Here is a 19,867-nt window from a genome sequence, read left to right on the forward strand (position 1 = left end):
TTGGTTAGTACTGGAAAATCAACTATTGACCAACTTGTTTTTTGAGTTGTTGTACTTGTGCTTAGGGATGACAATTCTTAACATGACCCGCAAATCCGACACGAAGTTATACGGTTTGGGTTTAGGTTAAACAGCTTCGGGTCATAAACGGGTCAACCTATTTTTATTTTATTTTAAAACACACACACGAAACCTAACCCTAAGCATCATTTCACATTTTCATTCTTCATTCCAACCGTCCAACTCCAAGTCTCCAACTCGTCTCCAAACTCCAGTGTCGCCAAGTTCACTGTCTCGTCTATGTGAGTTCATCATTGTTTGAGCTCAAAACCTCTAAAAACAACAACAACAACAACATCATCATCATTTTTCTAGAGGTTATGTTGGTTGCGGTGGGGGGTTTTAGAAAAAAAATTCGGTCTCATGAATCGTATACAAGGTTATGAATATAGTAATAAATCTTGCTCAGGATCTGAACTAGTGGTTGGTGATCAGATGGCTGAAGAAGAACCAATAATTAACAGCCTTAACGAACCTGACTCAAGTTCAAAAGATATTCAAGAAGAGAGGGATGAAGGGTGTCTACAATTGAGCATAGGCAGTCACACTACCACCCACAACAATGTCAACAAGCATGATCTGGCAGACCCAACGGCCTAAAGAGCTTCTGAATTGCTCGAGCTTGATTTATTGCCCAGCGATCATGGTGCAATAAGATAGGTTAGACAAGTCATGTCAACATGACAAGACTCGTCAGCTAAATAAGTTAGTCGTGTCGTGTTAGGTTACCTGACAAATTAGCGTGTCCTATTTTAGTTTAATCGTTTGAATCGTTTAGCTAAATATATCAGGTTTGGGTTGACCCTAACGAGTTGGTGGTTCAAACAGGGTAACCCAAACCCTACACGCCAACCCTATTTGTGCTTACTATTTCTGTTTTTACCGTAACTACAAAACAAGCATTATCAGCCATAAATATTGTCAAAATTAGGTTTCACAACAAAATTAAACATGAGTTTCCGATGAATTCTTTGATCTTGTACATCAAAAGATAAATTGATGTTACAATTAGGATAAAAAAAATGATGGATTCCATTTTGATAGGTGGTTGAGCTGAAATTTGATATATTATAAAATATGGTTAACAATTTTTAACACGACCCGCGAACCTGACACGAGAAAATAGAGTTTGAGTTTATCGTAATCGGGTTGACCCGATTAAAATTGTGTCTGGCGGGTCAACCCGTGCGGATCAACCCGTCAGACATGATTAAACCCGGTTATATAAAAAAAAAAAAAAAAAAAAAGGGAAAAAAAAAATTGGAAGAACTAGTGCGAAGAATCTAGACACGGAGAAAGTGAGAATTGAGAAACCCCAATTGCCAATTCAGTGTGTATTCACTCGAAAGAATCAAAGAAACGAATCCTAGACCGCTAGCCGCCCGGTCGCACCGGCCCGCACGCCGCACTTCTCGAGTTCTCGTCTTCTCTTCCAGACTTTCAGTGTTTCACCCTTCGGTCCCTTGACGCCCTTCCAGTCCAGTCTATCTTAGTGACTCAGTGTCTCTTTCACACTTCGTCTTCACGCAGTCTCTCTCTCTCTATCTCTCCTCTGGCCGGTGGTCGCCGACCCGTGAACCCGAATTCCCTCTAAGACTCTTGTAAGTTTTATGTATTATTTTGCTTTTGTTCTGGGATGTGTTTCTTTCCAGATTTGGGCCTGACATTGTGTTTACTGAGTTGGGATTTGATGGAACAATGTATATCTGTTGATTGGTTTGATTTGAAATGGTGGGATTTGCTTATTTTGTTGGATTTCTTTGGTTTTCTCCTCTGGGTTTCGCCCGTTTTGTTCATTTCATTTATGGGTTTCGCCTCAAACTGTCGAACAGCATTCAAAAAATCATTTCAAAAAAGTCGGGTCGAGTCGGGCCGTATCGGGTTAACGAGTTACCCGATTACTAGTCGTGTTTAACGGGTCGTGTTCGGGGAAAGAAACGGATTGACCACTTCGAGGAGGTCTGCCTCCACAAATTATTTCTTGAATAGCCTTATGGCACTTGCATTGCTTTTGTAGAGTGAAAAAAGATTGCTTGTTTTGTTGCCCAGGTTGTGTTTGAAACGCGACATCGAAAGGAAAAAAATCGTGGCATTGCGTTCTGAACTGTCTACCGTGCAGACATGGTGAGTTAGGGTTTATGATTTTGTTCTTTTTCCTCTTTTGGGAAAAGACAATGGGTTCTTGGGAAAGTGAGAGAAAAGAGAAATACAATGCTCTAACCAATTTGAACTATTTTTATTTTTTATTTTATTATTATTATTTAAATTTGTGAGTATAAACCAACAAAAGGTTATGGTTTGATGGCGTTTTTCATTAATCTAATACCGGAGTTTGTAATTTTGGTGTGTTGGAATTATAGTCTGATAATAAGCAGGGAGATATAAGAAAATGGTTTATGAAGTCACATGACAAGGGCAACGGCAAGGAATCCAAGCCTGCAAATCCTGCCCCAACCAATTCAGAGAGACAGGTGGGCATACTTACATTTTACATTTTTAAGTTTAATTTTGGGTTTGGTTCTGCGTTTTGGAAAGATAGAATGAATTCCAGTGTTTTGTTAAGCTTTTGCATGTGCATAAAGCTTGAATTTAACTTTGGTTTCTGGGTTTCGGCTAAAAAGTTCAAATATTGAATGAAATCCAAAATTTCGATATCTATGTATCAATCAGGCCAAAAAAGAAAAGTATATGTTTACATGTATGTGTATTTATGTGTGTCTGTAAGTGTTAAATAAGGTATGAATAAGCTTGAAATCGTGATTTTCTTTTGAGTTAAATTTTAATGAATCGAATATAGTACAAGCATTTCGTTGCTCAAGGTTTCTATTTTGTACTGTGATCCTTTTGAAACTTGCTGCTATTTTATTTGTGTTATAATGAAGTCAACTAGTGCTCTGCTTGGTTGTTGATAAAACAGAGGAAATGAAAGGAAGAAATCATCTGATTGTTTTGGCTCCTTATATCTGCCTTCTTTATTTGATAAATGAGCTACCAGTTCAGGGAAGAGGTTTTATTAGTCTAAGTTAGCCAAGAGGTTTTATTAGTCTAAGTTGAACGCATTTCTGCCTCGGTCTCATATAATGGAAGTTCTAATTATTAGAGTTAAATTTCCCTTTCTTTCCTTTCCCTTTTCTTCTGACAATCTGTTATCAACAGAGTAAAAGAAAATGGATTGCCATTTGAATACTCCAATTTAAAGAGGAATTGTTGTTGGTCTATTGTTTAGAGGAATTTTTAAAGAATTATTTCTATAAAGTAGATAGAAATCAAAGGTAATGATCATCACTTAGTGCATATGTGTAGTTGCTTATTTTAAATTACTAACCCATGAATGCTAGAGACAAAATAAGAGCATAGGAAGCATGCATGACTTGATTTGATTTTTTTCCGTGTCTCCCCTTTATCAATCTGGAAGGTACTGAAGTTAGTTGATAATATATCTGTTATTTACTTTTCTTGTTGTGACAAATGCAGGTGCATGGAGGCCAAGAAAATTCAGCCAGGAGGAAAACTAGCAAATATTTTGCTACTGACAAACAAAAGCCGAAAGAAGAGAAGGAAACAGAGGAGCTTCCAGCAAAAAGAAAGACTCAGAAGGATAGCGATGAATCACTGAAATCCCCACCCTCTAAAAAAGTTCACAAAGTTGATGTTGATGATGATGACGACTTTGTCTTGCCTAGTTCTAGGAAGAACTCAGTTGATGTGACTCCTAGCAAGAAGTTGAAGCTTGGGTCGGGTAGGGGAGTCGCACAGAAACCTGTAGATGTTGAAGAAAATGAAGAGGATGATGATAAAAATATTGAAACTCCTCTTAGGTCTGGTGGAAGGGGTCGTGGTGGAAGAGGTTCATCAGCAGCACCGGCTGGTGGAAGAGGTAGAGGTGGTGGACGGGGTGGATTTATGAACTTCGGAGAAAGGAAAGATCCTCCACATAAAGGAGAAAAGGTGAAAAAATGTTGATTTTTTTTTTTTATTAATTGATTGGAATGATTGTACCATACTCAATTTTAATGTTGAATCTTCTTTTGTGTCTCAGGAAGCCCCTGAGGGTGCTCCTGATTGTTTAGATGGTCTAACTTTTGTAATTAGTGGTACTCTTGACAGGTACTTATTTACATCTTTATAATTCACAAGCCATTTTTACTGAAATTAAATGTGAGAAATCATTTGTATCTTTATTCTTCCTTTTTGCGGTCTAGATCAGATTTTGCTTAGAATGATGCTATCAGTCTGTTAATGGATCGAGTGTTTTATCTTGGGGCTCAAATTTACTTTCTCAAGGATGTTGCATGATGGATGGGTGCCTTGCAGTGGTCCAATTGCTTCTTTTTCTTGATTTTATTGTTTCTATGAATTTTAAATTGTAATTCTGTAATGACCCTTTGGTGCAATTTCTATTTACTTGGGTGTTCCTTGTAAATTTTTTTTTCAAAAAAAAAAAGATTTTGCCCAAAGATATAAAAATATAATTGTTGCTTGTAAATCTAATAATTGGTGATTATGGTTTTAACTTTGATGTTGGCCTAATTTGGTGATTACTTTTGTCCATTGCAAATATCTTTTCTAATTGTTGTTTAATTTTTATATTTTATTTGCTTGAGAGTGTATATTGAAGTTTGGCTGGGTTTACAGTCTGGAGCGTGAAGAAGCTGAAGATTTGATTAAACGCCATGGTGGTCGTGTTACTGGATCTGTCAGCAAGAAAACGGTTATCTCATACTTTTATCTTGTATGTGCATGGGTTAATGTAACACTATCAACACGTGATTAACATCTTATTTTTGCAGAATTATCTTTTATGTGATGAAGATATTGGGGGACAGAAATCCAAAAAAGCCAAAGAGCTGGGGTTTGTAATCTCAGACCCATGCATGTGGATTTGTTTATGAGTTCCTTATTTTGTTATACTTCAATAATTTCTAGCTTTTCACATCTTTATATAGTACTGCCTTTCTCACTGAGGATGGATTGTTTGATATGATCCGTGCATCAAAACCTGGAAAAGCACTTGCACAAGAAGAATCAAAGAAACCATTAGATAAGGTTGCGCCTCTACCAAAGAAAAGTCCCCAGAAGTTAGAAGCAAAGAGTATGCCCCAAATACATATGTGCTTTTGTTGTAGATGAATATCTCAATGGTTTTTGTTGCTGGTTTATCTCTGTAGGTGTGTGTCTGATTTTTTATGTGATTTTGTTGAAAGAGTCTGCTTCTGGTTTTGACCATGGCCTTTGAACTTTATGTTTTGTTGTTGATGACATTCTCAATCTTAAATTATCAAATAGGGTGGAGGGGTTCTCACACACAAACACGTGTTTATTGTTTTGTTTTATCATGTGTTAAACAACTGGAAATTAACATCTGTAGGTACATAATGTGGCATAGAGACCAAGAAAGCTCTCCAGAATAGCACTAGTAATTAAATAATTGTTATTCTGTTTTCGCATAGGTTGAAGGCTTTCCAATTATGGGACTTTTTTTCTATCTTATTGCGGTTTGGAGGCTGGGTGTTGATGACATGTTTTATATTCAAGGTCTATCTCTATATTGTTCTATTAAGTCTCACTAGTGTGAAAACTGCGAGGACAAATCGGAGATTTATGTGTGGCATGAGACCCAGAAGAGTTGTGTGGCCACATGAGCAATGCAAAGTGGTTCCAATATCTTTATGACATTTGATGAATGCTACTTGGTTAGAATGTCTGCTCTATAATTAGAACCTTAAAGATTTTCTAATTAACATACTTCAAAGGCAAAAAGGTTGCACTGAAGGTGAACGTAGTTGTTACAACATGGCGAAACTAAATGGTTCAAATGAAATGGCATAATTAGATTGTTTTGTTTCTGAATGTTGTTAAATGAGGTGAAAGTCAACTATTGACTTACCGTTTAGTTTCTGCATGATCCTAGCTCCGCTGGTATCAAAGACCATATTTCTTGGCTCTTCTAATACTTGCAAAAGAAATAGCCTTTGTGGTTTCTTAAAAATATGCCTTTTTTTTTTCCTTTTGATGAACCTCAGTGAAATGTGCTATCAAAAGGCATTTCTTTTGCTCCATTTGACTGTTCAAATCTGTTATGATGTTGTTGATCAGCTAAATGTGAAGCCAATCGGTGTTCCTTAACTGTCATTTGCTTGTATTTTTCTCTATGACTTATGCTAGAGCTTGCAAGGGGAGCCTGGCCTTTTACCTTTTTGGAAGCAATATATGACATATTCAATTGTTCTTGTTTGGACTTAGAAATGCTTAAGATAGTGACTTGACATGTAGTTGCACTATTCCTTGGGTTTCCTCTTACATGTGTTGATAAATTGATTATTCCAGAAGATAAGATCAGCAATTCCTTGACAACGAAAGTAGCCTCCCCAGCTAAGCGTAAAACTCAAACTGCTGAGAAGAATGCTTTGACATGGACAGAAAAATATAAGCCAAAGGTTCCAAGCGATATTATTGGAAATCAATCGCTGGTGTGTGCATTGTTTCTCATTTTTCTGCCATTACTTTTGGAATTAAATTCATGTCTTCATTTATCTAACTCTAGACAAGAATTGTAATAAGGATCTCTTTATGTTGTGCAGGTTAAGCAGCTCCACGACTGGCTGGCACATTGGAATGAGCAATTTGTTGATACTGGAAATAAGAAAAAGGGCAAGAAACAAAATGATTCTGGTGCCAAAAAAGCTGTGCTGTTAAGTGGAGGCCCTGGTATAGGAAAAACTACGTCAGCAAAGTTGGTCAGTCAGATGCTCAGGTTCCAGGCAATAGAGGTAGTGTAATTTTTTTACAGAGATTAATATTTCTAAGAAAGGATCCAGATCATGAGTTTCAGTGCCAAACCATATTTGTTCAATAGTATGATCTTTCAACCTTATAACTTATCGAAATGATCTTTCACCCTTATATGTCATCTAGGTAAATGCTAGTGACAGTCGTGGGAAGGCTGATGCCAAAATTGAAAAAGGAATTGGTGGAAGCAATGCAAATTCTATAAAGGAACTTGTGAGCAATGAGGCCTTGAGTAGTAACATGGATCGGTTGGTCTTGCATTCTTATAATATCTCACACAAGCGCATAGAATATACTTTATTGAATTTTCTGCTTAAGTTAATTGTTGAAATCGCAGGTCAAAGCATCCTAAAACTGTGCTGATTATGGATGAGGTTGATGGGATGTCTGCTGGAGATAGAGGTGGAATTGCTGACCTTATTGCTAGCATCAAGATTTCCAAAATTCCTATTATATGCATTTGCAATGACCGATACAGTCAGAAACTGAAAAGTCTTGTGAACTACTGTTTGCTTCTCAGCTTTCGGAAACCTACAAAACAACAGGTTTTTTGGCTGATGTCTATATACTGTTCTTTCTTTTAGTACTTGTTCAGTATAGTTGTGACCTAGTCCTCTCATCTGGTCAGATTCTGAATGATATTCTCTGTTCATTTATTTATGTCATAACGTTTAGAAGACTAGAGTTGGTTTAGTTAGATTAACCAAAATTACCATTGCAAGTTATGTTTATTTTGGACAGGCCCTTTTTGGGCAATTTTGTCAACTTGAGTTCCTTTTGGATAGGGCTTGGTCTAAGAGGCTTATTGGCTGATATATGCGGTATACTTGTCTGATTTTGTTGGAAAGTATGAGAAGAATATGTGCCGAGAGTCAATGAAAGCTATGACTTTAATTTTTATTTATTTATTTTTTGGGTGGGGGGGAGTTGGGAAGAACTAGTCTGGACTCCGGAATCATTTTTGTTGTCAAAATATGTTCTCCAAGCTTTAACACTAGCACACTTGTAGGCGTTACATGAGTGGCTCATTGGTAGCAAAATGGAACTTTTGACTGAGATTTGGATTAGTTTTGTTGATGAGTCATAAATACTTTTTTAATTTAGAAGATAAGAAAATTTTTAAGCTTCAACCAGTATATTTCTTACTCTGAGATTCTCTCCCTTTTCCTCTTTTATCTTTGGGAAAATTACAACTAGCTGCCTTGTTTTAATCTATATGATTGATGCAAAGTTTCAAATTTACAAGATACTGCATCCTAGCTGCAGCTGTGGTATTTTCTTACAGTGCAACTGAGGTAACATCTTTATCACACGTCACATTTTTGATAATGTGGCACACTCATTTATCTACTTGGTATTAAGTGGTTAATGCATGAGCCTTAGTCACACCAGATCTCGACACATGGCCAAAATGTTATCTTATTTTTTCTTTTTTTTTTGTCCTCTTCCCATTCTTATATCTGCTCCCTTCTCCCTTTTGTTTTCTTTTCTGTATTTTTCCTTTGAATCTTTTTTAAGCCCTTGAATGCAGATTAGGGATTTGCTAATACTAAAGTTTGTTTATGGTAGATGGCAAAGAGGTTAGTGCAAGTTGCAAATGCAGAAGGCCTTCAAGTTAAGGAGGTAAAATCTCTATGAAGGTCTTGATTTATGTTTGCACTTGGTTATAGCTGCTTAAGTAAATGTTCATTGTAATGCACTCTTCTGGTTTTACTGCTTTGTGACTATTTTTATTTTTATTTTTATGTTTTATGATTTTCTTTTTAATTAATGTTAATCCACTGAATATTTCCCTATCTATTGTTTTAGATTGCTCTTGAGGAACTTGCAGAAAGAGTTCATGGAGATATGCGGATGGCAATAAACCAATTGCAGTACATGAGCCTCTCTATGTCAGTCATTAAATACGATGACATTAGGCAGCGTCTTCTTACCAGTGCAAAGGATGAAGATATTTCACCATTCACCGCTGTTGACAAGTATGACATTAATTATCCAATTTTTACTCAGAAGCATAGCTGACCGTTCTGGTTCCTTTACATTCTATATGTCTTCTTATGAGATACTTTTGTATGCTGCATAGAATTTCTTGTTTGACTGATTATTTTGTGATTGTGATACAATCCCATTATACTCGAGATAGTTTGACTTGACTTGACTTGCAGGTAGACTGGTCTCCTCTTATTCATTGCGATCTTTATTGAGTTTTCTATTTCTTCTCTAATATAGTCTCTGGATAAAATAGGATCTCATATATTCAAACGGGTGCTGCGGCCACATAATTGTGTAATGCATAGTCATGTAAACCAAATACGGACTCATTTCATGACTCCTATAATTATGTTCTGTTGTGGATGTTGTAGAATTTGCATGGAAAATATGTAGAGAGAAAGAGAAGGATAGCTAATCTTAAGTAGCCCCTCTCACCCCTTTAGTATTGATGTTGTAAAATTCAATACAATGACCAAAATACCCCTATAACAAATCCCTATCACTAATGAGTGTTTGGATAGTCGTATTAAATAAGGTGAACTAGGGTTGATTTGCAAGCTAGATATTGAAAAGGCTTATGATCATGTTAACTGGAACTTCTTACTGTATATGATGAAAAGATGTGGTTTCGGAGAGAGATGGTGTTCGTGGATAGCGCATTGTATTTCCTCGGCACGTTTCTCTGTATTGGTGAATGGCACCCCTTCTGGTTTTTTCAGCAGTTCTCGAGGACTTAGGGTGATCCTCTGTCGCTTCTCTTGTTTGTCATTGTGATGGAAGCCCTTAGCAAGATGTTTGCTGTTTCTATTCGCAGGGGCTTTCTATCAGGGTTCTCAGTGGGTTCTGGTAGCAATGGGGTGTTTAATATTTCTCATCTGTTGTTTGCAGACGATACTTTAGTCTTTTGCGGGGCTAATCCTAATCACCTTCGCGTTCTTCAGGCTTTATTTTTGTCTTTTGAAGTTGTTTTAGGTTTAAAGATCAATCTGGCCAAGTCAGTACTGGTTCCAGTGGGTGATGTGGATAATATGGATGAATTGGCTGGCATCATGGGTTGTGGTGTTTCCTCTCTACCTTTAAAGTATCTCGGTCTTCCGTTGGGGGCCCCTTTTAAGGCTAAATCCATTTGGGATGATGTAGTTGGTAAGATTGAAAGACGGCTGGCTAGTTGGAAGCGGATGTATCTGTCTAAGGGCGGTAGAGTTACCCTTATAAAGAGTACTTTATCTAACCTAACCACGTACTTCCTTTCTTTGTTCCCTATTCCATCTAGTGTTGCCAGTCATATAGAGAAGCTGCATTGTGATTTCTTGTGGGGAGGTCTAGGTGAAGAATTCAAATATCACCTAGTTAGCTGGTCCACAGTTTGTTCCCCTATTTTAAAAGGTGGTTTGGGCATCAGGAATTTGAGAATCTTCAATCAGTCTTTGTTAGGGAAGTGGTTGTGGCGTTTTGCGCATCAGAGAGAGGCTTTGTGGAGATCAGATGTGGATGCAAAGTATGGTTCTTCGTGGGCTAGTTGGTGTTCCTTAGACCCCCATGGGTCTCACGGAGTGGGGCTATGGAAGAACATTAGGAAGGGGTGGAGTCTGTTTAGTAGGCATACCAGATTTATTTTGGGTAATGGATCCAGGATCAAATTCTAGGATTATGTGTGGTGCGGAGAGATACCCCTCAAGGAAGCTTTTCCAGGTTTGTATGACATAGCTTGCGACAAGAATTCGTTCGTGGTAGCTCATTTGATTCTGGAGAGCGGATCTTTTCAGTGGGATGTCAGATTTATTCGAGAGACACACGATTGGGAGGTAGACGTCTTTACTTCTTTCTTTACCTTATTGTATTCCATCAGTCTAGATCGTGATGGGGAGATAAGCTTTGGTGGTCTCCTTCTCGCAAAGGTAAGTTTGATGTTAGATCTTTCTATAAGTCTCTTGCCTTTAAGGGGACAAGTCATTTCCCTTGAAAAAGTATTTGGCGTACCAAGGTTCTTTTGAAAGTGGCCTTTTTCGCTTGGGCGGCAGCGCTAGGGAAGATCCTTACATTGGACAATCTCAGAAAGAGGCGGGACATTGTGATTGATAGATGTTGTATGTGCAAAAAGAATGGGGAGTCTGTGGATCATTTTCTTCTCCGTTGTGATGCCGCTTGCGTTCTTTGGAATGCCATCTTTAGCCGCTTCAGTTTTTCTTGGGTCATGCCTTGTCGGGTGATTGATCTTTTTGCTTGTTGGTGAACGGGCGGTCGCTCTCGAAGTGCGGTTGTGTGGAAGATGGTTCCTTGTTGCCTTATATGGTGCCTGTGGAGGGAACGCAACGATAGACAGTTCGAGGACAAAGAAAGAACCATTGAGGAGCTCATTTCTTTTTTCTTTTATTCTTTGTACTCTTAGACGACTGCGTTCCTTGCCCCTTTAGTGATTAGTTTTAATGATTTTCTTGTATTATTTTCTTCTTCTTCTTAGTTGCCGTTCTTGTATACTACCTGTGTACTTGATCGCTTCTTGCGCTTTTAATCAAATTTCTCTTACTTATCAAAAAAAAAAAAAAACGTTCTCCCTCAAGCTAGAGCATATATATATATATAAGCCTTGCTCGAAACAAATAAACTCACTGATTTCAACACAGATTTTGGATTGCACCGGAGTCGACCGTTGCCACCTAGGAATTAGAGATCGAGAACTGGCTGTCGAGTTTAGTAAGCTGACATCTTTACAAGCCTTGCTTGAAACAAATAAACTCACCGATTTCAACACAGATTTTGTAAACATGTTAGCTTACTAAACTCGATGGCCAGTTCTTGATCTCTAATTCCTCGGTGGCAACAGTCGACTTCGGTGTGAGTTCTAAGGACACAAGCGTTGGATTTTTGGTGGTTTCTGAAGCGGGTCTTGGGTTGGCTACTGATCTGGTTTCTGTGCCCTCACCAGTGGTGGGTATGGTCTCTGTGTCCTCTATTCTCTTGTCTAAGCCTTTGTTTTTCTATTTGAGCAAGCTTAAGATTACGAAGGATTTAGGCCTTTTGGCGGGAGAGGGTTTCAGCTTTTTGCCTAGCGTTGCCGTTGATAGGAGGTGCTTTGTTTGAGTATGTTGTTGATGGGTCCAAAGCGTTCACTGAGGCTGTGTCGGGGATGGATTCTTCGTTGGAGGCCGTTACTCGGGTTACTCCTGCACTCTTGGGCTCAGTCAGTGATGGGTATTATCCGCTGGAGAGGAAGGCAATGCATTGGGTCTGCTCCGTCAACTTTGTTTCGGTTGGTTCGTCTCTAGCTTTGGTTGTCAACACATTGGGTCTGCCTTTGGTGGCAATGGGGTGGAATGGAGAGGAAGGCAATTTCTGAGAGGAGGAAGGAGTTTTTCCCCTGCCATGTCTTTTTTTTTTAATTGGTAATAAGAGAAAGTTTATAAAAAGTGTAGGCGCCCCTTAGCATACAAAAAGTATACAAAAGGACACAAAACCAGAAAGGGCAAAAAAACAAGAAAAAACCTTGCAAAGACCCAGCCACGACAGAAATCCCAAAAAACCCTAGCAAAAACCAGCCCTAAAACGTCCTTAGATTGGGTCTCGAGTGATTCTGCCCCAATGGCTGTCCACGAGGGTGGTGCTGGTGAAGCCACTGCCCTCTCTTTCATTTTGTCAGGTTTCTGATCTTTTTCCCAGGTCTTGACAGGTGTGTCTCGTGATCCCCCCCTTGTTTAGGCCAGGGGTGGTTTCTTCTCCCTCCGAGGTGGGAGATTCTTTGAAGCCAGCCTGTACTTCTAAGTTGAAAGGAAAAAGGGAATTGAAGAACTTGGAGAGTTCTATCAATTACGAGGGTTTCAGCCGTGGCAAAGGCAAGAGGGTGTAGAGTTCCTTTGGTGGGGCTTGGGGTTTGCTTTTTGGGTGTTTAGGATTTTCTTTACTTTGTTTTTGTATTTTTTTTTTTTTAATAAAAAGTACTTTTTAAAAAAAAACTTGTCAGCTTACTAGTCTCCAGACTTCACGAATGGTGTTGATATATCTCCATTGAGTTTCTCATCTCGAATAAAATGACAATCAACCTCAATATGCCTAGTTCTTTCATGAAAAACTAGGTTAGACACAATATGTAAAGCCACCTGGTTATCAGAAAACAATGGAATAGGAGTAGGATCTAAGAATCCAATCTCTTGGAGAAAATGTTGTAACCATGTCAACTCTCTAGTAGTATGAGCCATTGCCCTGTACTCTGCTATGACATTGGACCATGCCACTACTGTATTTTTCTTATTTTTCAAGTGACCAGATTACCGCTTAAGAATGTACAATATCCTGTAGTTGACCGTTTATTTGAAGGATAACCTACCCAATTTGCTTGGGTTAGATCTACAGTGTTGGGGACCTCTTTGCCGCACACGCGCCCCTCTAGTGGCTTTTTCAGCAGATTACGTGACGTCCGACAGTTTTTCCTGCTGGTTTAGCGCTGCGCCGGCAACAATGGAGATATATCAACACCATTCGTGAAGTCTAGAGACTAGTAGTATGTGTTCTTTTTCTTATGGGAATAGAGAGCTTTTCAATGATTAGGAAGATGTAGCATTCATCCCAGGCACCTCTCACTATTTTGTTCTCTTGTTTCTTCCCAATGTGAAACCCTAGGAACCTCCAAGAACTGATTAGCAACACTAACTGCACATGAGATATCTGGCGTTGCGATAATAAGCTTCAAATAATTCTCCTTCATTCTTTAGTAATTTCTAATTAGGATCCATTGACATATATATTTTTCTCTATCATTTCCGGGTAGTTGCTTAGTCTATCTCTTATGAGAGTTTTTTGAGAAAGTAAGTAGAGTTGGAATTTGGGATTTTTTTAAGGGTTTTAACATTGCAAATATGATAGTAAGTAGAGTTGGAATTTGGGATTTTTTTAAGGGTTTTAACATTGCAACTATGATTCAAGTCTCTCTCTCTCTCTCTCTCTCTCTCTCTCTCTCTCTGTGCCTTAGTGGCGGCGCGTGAGAGCGCGTTACGTACGTGGCTGCATTGATTCGCTTATCAGAGGCCCGGTTGCTGTACGAGGATAGATTGTTGAGCATCAGGTGTTTGTGGGTCGCGCTAGTAGCTCGCGTAGGGGCGTCTGGAGGTGGGGTTCGTTACTGTGTGGCTACTTTTCGTTCGAAAATGTGATCATTCTCTGGGTCGGCCGCTTGGGTTCTGGGTGTTTTTTTGAGATGGAGTTAAGCTTTATCGTGGAGTCGAAGACTTTTGTCTTCTCGGTTTTGGAAGGGGCGTCGACGCTGAGGGTGGGGGAGAAGAGAAAAAGCTTCTCCGGCGAAATTTTCATTAGTTCTCCTTGCTCTGAGTGGTTGGCTTCGACATTGGAGCTTCTTGTGGATTTTCCGGAAGATCAAGATTTCATCAAATCTTTCAGGGAAGGTTCGAGAGTCTTGATTGCTCGAAGAGTGTGTAACCAAGCCGGCCGTTTCTTAGAGGCAGCTTCATTCGGGATGGGTGGCCGGAAAGGGTTTATTCTGATCCCTGAGGGACGTGGAGGGTGGGGTTGGATCAAATTCTCCAAAGAGTTGAGGAAGACCGCTGTTTCCTTTTCTGCATCAATGGGCGGGGGGGATGGGTTCTTGCATGAGTCTGTGGAGATTAAGGGGAAGAAAGTAGAGGCTTGGCCGGGTTTGGTTCCTTTCACGAAGGGGCCCTCCTTTGTGGAGGTGTTGAAGGCAGGCTCAGCCGCTGGCGTGAAGAAGGCGCCTTTTGTGGGGGGTTGTTTGTCCGGGAGATTGGTTACGCCAGTGTGTGAGCCTGACCTTCTTTCGGCGGTGAGGGTGATAGATGCAGATCGGAGGTCGGCATTGGACTGTTCTACCTTGGAGTCTCCTTTGTTTGATCTGTTGGGTAAGGACCAGCCTCACCGTTCGATGGGTAAGACCTTGTTTCCACATGCGAGTTTGAAATTTGAAATTTCAAAGTTGCGCACGTGGAGTAAGCAGGTCATAGGTTTCAACTTGGATTTGGGCCGGGCTGCAAAGATGATTCTGGGCCGGCTTGCAAGAATCGGATGGAGTCGAAAGGGATTGCGTTTGGGTCGCTTCTTGCGTAAACCTAATTCCTCACGGACGTTGAGCTTCTCGCCGGAGACGACGTTGGTGGCTTCCTCTGGGCCGTGCGATCTCAATCCGTCGGAGTCTCCCGTTGGGGTTCCCTTGTGCGAAGATCAATCTGGGGGTGGGCCGTCTCTGGTTAAGTCGGTTCATTTGTTCGTCTTCCCACCTCTGCCAACTGTGAAGACGCCGTCGCCGGCGACTTTGGTTGCTCCTCCGGCGTCGACTGGGCTTCTGTGTGGTGCAGAACTCTCCGTCTCTTCTGTTCCTTCACTTTCAGGGGCTTCTGAGTTGGGGAAGAAGATTCGTTCTTCCCCTTCCCCCTTGCTGCCTAGTCGACCATTTCAGCAATACTTCAGGAGGGCTAGGGAGCTCAGGGCAGGGCGTTCAGTGGTCTGGAATGATTGGTTTCTTGCTGACTTGTTGGAAGCCTCAAAGCTGTCTGCAGAACCTGTTCTTCTTGGTTACGGGTGGAGAGGCTCGTGCGAAAAAGAAAAAAGACAGAATTTCCAGCGAAAAAGGGTCTGTTTAGGAAGGGATTTCTTAATCTTCCTCCGAGTGTTCCAGTCCCTCCCGTTTTGCCGCGGGAGGTCAAGGAGGTCGGGGTGGTACGACCTTCCTCTCCTTTGAGTGGCTGCATCTCTCCTTGCTCCGTTGAGAGAACTGGATTCTTCGGTTTTGATCACAACGGGGAGATTGTAGTTTGGGAGAAGGAGGAAGATGACTATTGGGATGGATCGCCCTTGGATTGGGCATTGGAAGGGGCTTTTGGGGAGGAGGCCTTGGCAATTAGGGAAGCCATGGAAGAAGATTTTCAGCGGGAGAAGATGTTGCGCCCCAAAAGTCTAAACGAAAAAGGGAGCTACTAAATTTGCATAGCTTTATCAATTATGGTGATGCTAAAGTTCCTTCTAGGAGTAGGAAAGGCAAGGCACACATGATGTAGGTTTGTGTGCTTTGGTGGGTGGGTGGTGGGTTGTTTTGTTCTTAGTTGGTTTCTACTGTAGTTTGTTTTGGGGTTTTTCTTCATTTTCGAGGGGTTCGAGTTTTGTTGGTTCTATTGGGTTTTAGTAGGTTAGCTTTGGTTGTTCCTGTGTATACTTCCTGTGTACTTAGGGGCGCCTTACGCTTTCTTTAATAAAGTATTCTTACTTATCAAAAAAAAAATTAGGATCCATTGGATCCTCAACAAGACAAGCACCTAGAAACTTGTCTCTTAACAAATCAAGTACATACTTTTTATGAGTTAAATTGATACCTGTTCGAGATCTAGCAACTTCAATACCTAGAAAATATTGAAGTTTTCCCGAATCATTTGTATGAAACCTTTGCTGCAAAAACTGTTTCAATCGAGCAATGCCTCCTAAATTATCTCAGATAATCACAATATCATTAGATATACCGCAAGGAGAATATAGCTTGCACTAGTATGTAAGTAAAACACTGAATGATCTATCTAACATTTATGGAGAGTGGAGACCAAACTCCAATATTGCCTCTGAAAATTTTTCAAACCATGCTCTTGGTGATTACATGAGACCATACAAAGCCTTTTTTAACTTACAGACACAACCCTGATACTCCCACTGAGTAACAATCAGGTGGTTGCTCCATATAAACTTTCTCATGTAAAAAAGCCTCTTTGGCTTCCGATTGAAACAAAGGCCAATCTAGATTAGCAGCCAAAGAAATAAGTACACAAACAGAATAAATGTTGGCAATTGGAGAAAACTTCTCATCGTAATCAATACCATACGGTTGGGCATAATCCTTAGCAGCCAAACGAGCTTTCAATCTTTCAACGGAGCCATCAGAGTTGAACTTGACAGTGTATACACATTTGCAGCCAATAGTCTATTTAGCAGGCAATAATGGAACAAGCTCCCAAGTCTCATTTTGATATACATCCACTTCTAGTTCCATGTTTCCCCACCAACCAGAGTCAGATAAAGCATCATGCATTGTCTTTGGGATAGAAATACTAGAGAGATGTGTGATAAAGCAAGGAAGTGATGGAGACAGAGAACTAGTAGATAAAAATTGACTTATAGGATGTTTGGGTAGTACAAAAATGTTTACCATTTCGAAGAGCAATAGGCAAGGATTCGGATGGAGGTAGGGATCTGAAGACAATAAGGGTGATGGTGGAGGTGCTTGAGCTGATGGTCGAGGGTGACGCCTATAGACCTGGTCTGGAGTAGTTGAGCATGTGGGCAATAAGAATGGACGAGAAGGAGAGGCAGACTGAAGATAGAGGTAAAATTGGCAATGGAATGGACAAAACATCTCAAGAGTAGAATCTCCCAAAGAATTATCAGTGTTAAAGTATGGTGTAGACTCAACAAAGGTGACACTAGCGCTAGTGAAGTACCGTAGAAGAATAAGACTATAGCAACGATGACCCTTATGGGTTTTGAAATAATTGAGAAAGACATTTAGTAGCACGAGGATCAAGTTTATCAAAACTTGGACATAAGATGTGAACATAACACACTCCCAAAAACCCTCAATGGCAAGGAGAACGGTGAGGAAGAAAATAAGAGAGAATGAGGAGAGACACCATCTAAGACAAAAGAGGGCATCCGATTAATGAGAGGTATATTTTGTGGCATTATCAAAATGCAAAATATGGATATTCTAACAAAGTTGAGTTTTAATGGTATTATGAAAGATTGAAAAGTTGGAAAAGAATTTAGAACAATTTTTCATTAAAAATAACCATGTCATATGAGAAAAATCCATCTACAAAGGTCACAAAATAGTGAAATTATTGGAAGCTACATTAATTGGTCCCCCACGTAATGATTACTATAGCCACAATGAGTACACTTCCGAGGCTCATGGCTCCCAATACACCACCTCCTCGAGAGTCATGACTACCTCTACCTCCACGAGAACTACCGGAACCATCATGAGAGGCAATAAAAGCAAAGCAATCTTCATTACGCTCAGAACTCAATTGAGAACCTCTATTTGAAAGGTTAGTGCACTAAATCTGAGAAAAAAGCTTAGGAAGAGAGGGGAGCTCCGAACCACCCAAAATCTGCACACAACAGACTCTCATACTCGGGTTTCAAGCCAATAAGAAACAGAACAACATCCACATTTTGACGTTGTTTCCCCATAGTCTTAAAGTCAATGTAGAGTGGTTGATACATGTTTCACTCCTTACAGATGGCCACTACTTGATTGTGGTACTCGTCCACACTCTGAGAGCCTTGCTCAAGCCGAAATATTGTTTACACACCTCATAAGTCTGAGTGATATTCCCAGTGCCAGAATGCATATGTTCAAGATGCCCAAATATCCTTGGCAGTTGGAAGATATATACACGAGGATCCAATGTGAGGCTCAATAATGTTCAACATAAGGTAGATAATTTGATTATCTTCTAGTTCCCGAAGGCTTGTGGAACTAATGTCTGTAGGTTTCTCCGTTGTTAAGTGATTATACAGGCCTTTTCCTTTGAGAAATACCTCCACAGATCTCGCCCAATAAACATAGTTACTCCCATTTAATTTCTTTGGAGGGAAAGAAAGGATAGAAGATTTAAAGACCGCGAGAGGATGTTGGCAGAATTGGAGTCGTTTTTCTTTTTTACTCTTTATACTTGGACAACTACGTCTGTAGCTCCATGGGTGTTTAGTTTCTATAATTTTTTTGTTCTTTTTTCTCCTTCTAGCTAGGTTTTTCTCTTATATACTCCACTCCCTGTGTACCTGAGTAGTGCTTTTCGCTTTTCGCTTTTAGTGATATTTTGATTACTTATAAAAAATATATATATATATATATATATATTAGTTTCACTAAAGTCATAGGAGCATTAACTAGGGGAGCCGAAACAACTAGATCTGATTTAGTGGCCATAATGTTGGTCTAATCGACCAAACAGTGCACCAACAGCAACAACTAAGTCGAATTACCAACCACAATAAGGCAACCAACAACCACCCCACCCAATGGAGCAAGTGAAATAAGGAGAAAACACAATTGAAAACATTGAAATAGGCCCAAAAAACTCAAACCAAAGCAAAAACAACCAAAATCTTGTGTAGATGAAGGGAAACCAGCCGAAATTTGCTTGTATCGGCTGAAAAGCACTGAAAACTAACCTATACAGGCTGAAAAATGACAAACCAGCACCGAAACTGGTCAAAATCAGATGAAAACCACATTTAACTAGCTGAAACTTCCCTAAACCCTAATCAGATGAAAAACACTCAGAACCAGCTGAAACTTCCCGATAAACACCAAAACCGGCTAAAACTTCTGATAAACACCGAAAGCAGCTGAATGGGTCGCTGTCTCAGATCAGGCTGACAAAACCAGGGTTGACCCAACTTATATCTTCTGCACCATATTTTGATCTGCCTCTTCTTCGATCCGGAATTCCTAGCAAATCCTTGACTCCTCGAATACAATGGGATTTCACACCTGGCAAATCTTTCACTCTATCTCCTCTTATTAACACCATAGAATGTTCCTGCAAATTATGACCTTCTACTGGAATGTGAGCAAGTATGTCATGTCGATTGCTCAACCGTACTTTGGCTATCTTACGTGGAGCTGAATTAGGTTTTTTCAGTGTTCTCGTTGAAACATGCGTGCATACTCCTTGCTTCTGGGGACATTGATCCGAAGCTGGTCTATCCGACTTGTTCAGGCTGATTTGATACCGGGTTCAATTATGGGTCCGGGCTGACCCGATTGTTGTTTGGGCTGTGCAATGAGCTGGGCTGAGGTTGGCCCAAACGAAAAAGGAATTCAATTGGGCTGGACTAAATTGGGCTTGGCTTGGCCCAATCAAGAAAACTGTTTATACCCTTAGCCTGAATACACACAAACCAAATAGGAACTTGGATATCCATATCCTGGATGAAGAACGGTGAGCACCCGTGACCAAACATCTATCTTCTCCAAACCTCATCAGGAATTCGCCAGTGACACTCAGAAGAT

The 19,867-nt window shown here is 40.0% G+C and overlaps 2 protein-coding genes across 5 annotated transcripts in view; one reads left to right on the plus strand and one right to left on the minus strand.

The window, feature by feature from the left end:
* Positions 1 to 1,323: 1,323 nt before the first annotated feature.
* LOC133877277 (replication factor C subunit 1) overlaps positions 1,324 to 19,867 on the plus strand; it is a 28,817-nt gene continuing 10,273 nt past the window's right edge. For 2 of the 4 annotated variants that reach the window (XR_009901723.1, XM_062315519.1), the window contains exons 1-14: positions 1,324 to 1,661; positions 2,110 to 2,184; positions 2,421 to 2,531; positions 3,535 to 4,008; positions 4,100 to 4,167; positions 4,696 to 4,771; positions 4,851 to 4,912; positions 5,007 to 5,152; positions 6,388 to 6,530; positions 6,642 to 6,830; positions 6,976 to 7,097; positions 7,187 to 7,394; positions 8,419 to 8,472; positions 8,659 to 8,828. Coding sequence is in view for 3 of the 4 variants with exons in the window: in XM_062315519.1 (XP_062171503.1) it covers positions 2,182 to 2,184; positions 2,421 to 2,531; positions 3,535 to 4,008; positions 4,100 to 4,167; positions 4,696 to 4,771; positions 4,851 to 4,912; positions 5,007 to 5,152; positions 6,388 to 6,530; positions 6,642 to 6,830; positions 6,976 to 7,097; positions 7,187 to 7,394; positions 8,419 to 8,472; positions 8,659 to 8,828 (1,826 nt within the window). In the remaining variant the exon portion in view is untranslated. Of the gene's footprint in view, positions 1,662 to 1,892; positions 2,020 to 2,109; positions 2,185 to 2,420; positions 2,532 to 3,534; positions 4,009 to 4,099; positions 4,168 to 4,695; positions 4,772 to 4,850; positions 4,913 to 5,006; positions 5,153 to 6,387; positions 6,531 to 6,641; positions 6,831 to 6,975; positions 7,098 to 7,186; positions 7,395 to 8,418; positions 8,473 to 8,658; positions 8,829 to 19,867 lie in introns of all 4 variants that reach the window. The other 2 variants (XM_062315518.1, XM_062315517.1) reach the window with 2 other exon arrangements.
* On the minus strand, positions 19,218 to 19,779 carry LOC133877607 (small ribosomal subunit protein uS12m). Its single transcript, XM_062315994.1, has 2 exons — positions 19,757 to 19,779; positions 19,218 to 19,575 (listed from the first exon to the last, which is right to left on the minus strand). The coding sequence occupies exons 1-2, from the start codon at positions 19,777 to 19,779 to the stop codon at positions 19,218 to 19,220; spliced, it is 381 nt and encodes a 126-aa protein (XP_062171978.1).

This window comes from Alnus glutinosa, chromosome 9 (assembly GCF_958979055.1).
Source record: "Alnus glutinosa chromosome 9, dhAlnGlut1.1, whole genome shotgun sequence".
Classification (NCBI taxonomy): domain Eukaryota; kingdom Viridiplantae; phylum Streptophyta; class Magnoliopsida; order Fagales; family Betulaceae; genus Alnus; species Alnus glutinosa.

Bases quoted from the DNA above. Each gene is read 5' to 3' on its own strand.
- LOC133877607 (XM_062315994.1), bottom strand. From the start codon at position 19,779: ATGGATATCCAAGTTCCTATTTG. The intron at 19,576-19,756 runs GTTTGTGTGTAT...GTATCAAATCAG, and splicing joins GATATCCAAGTTCCTATTTG to CCTGAACAAGTCGGATAGAC.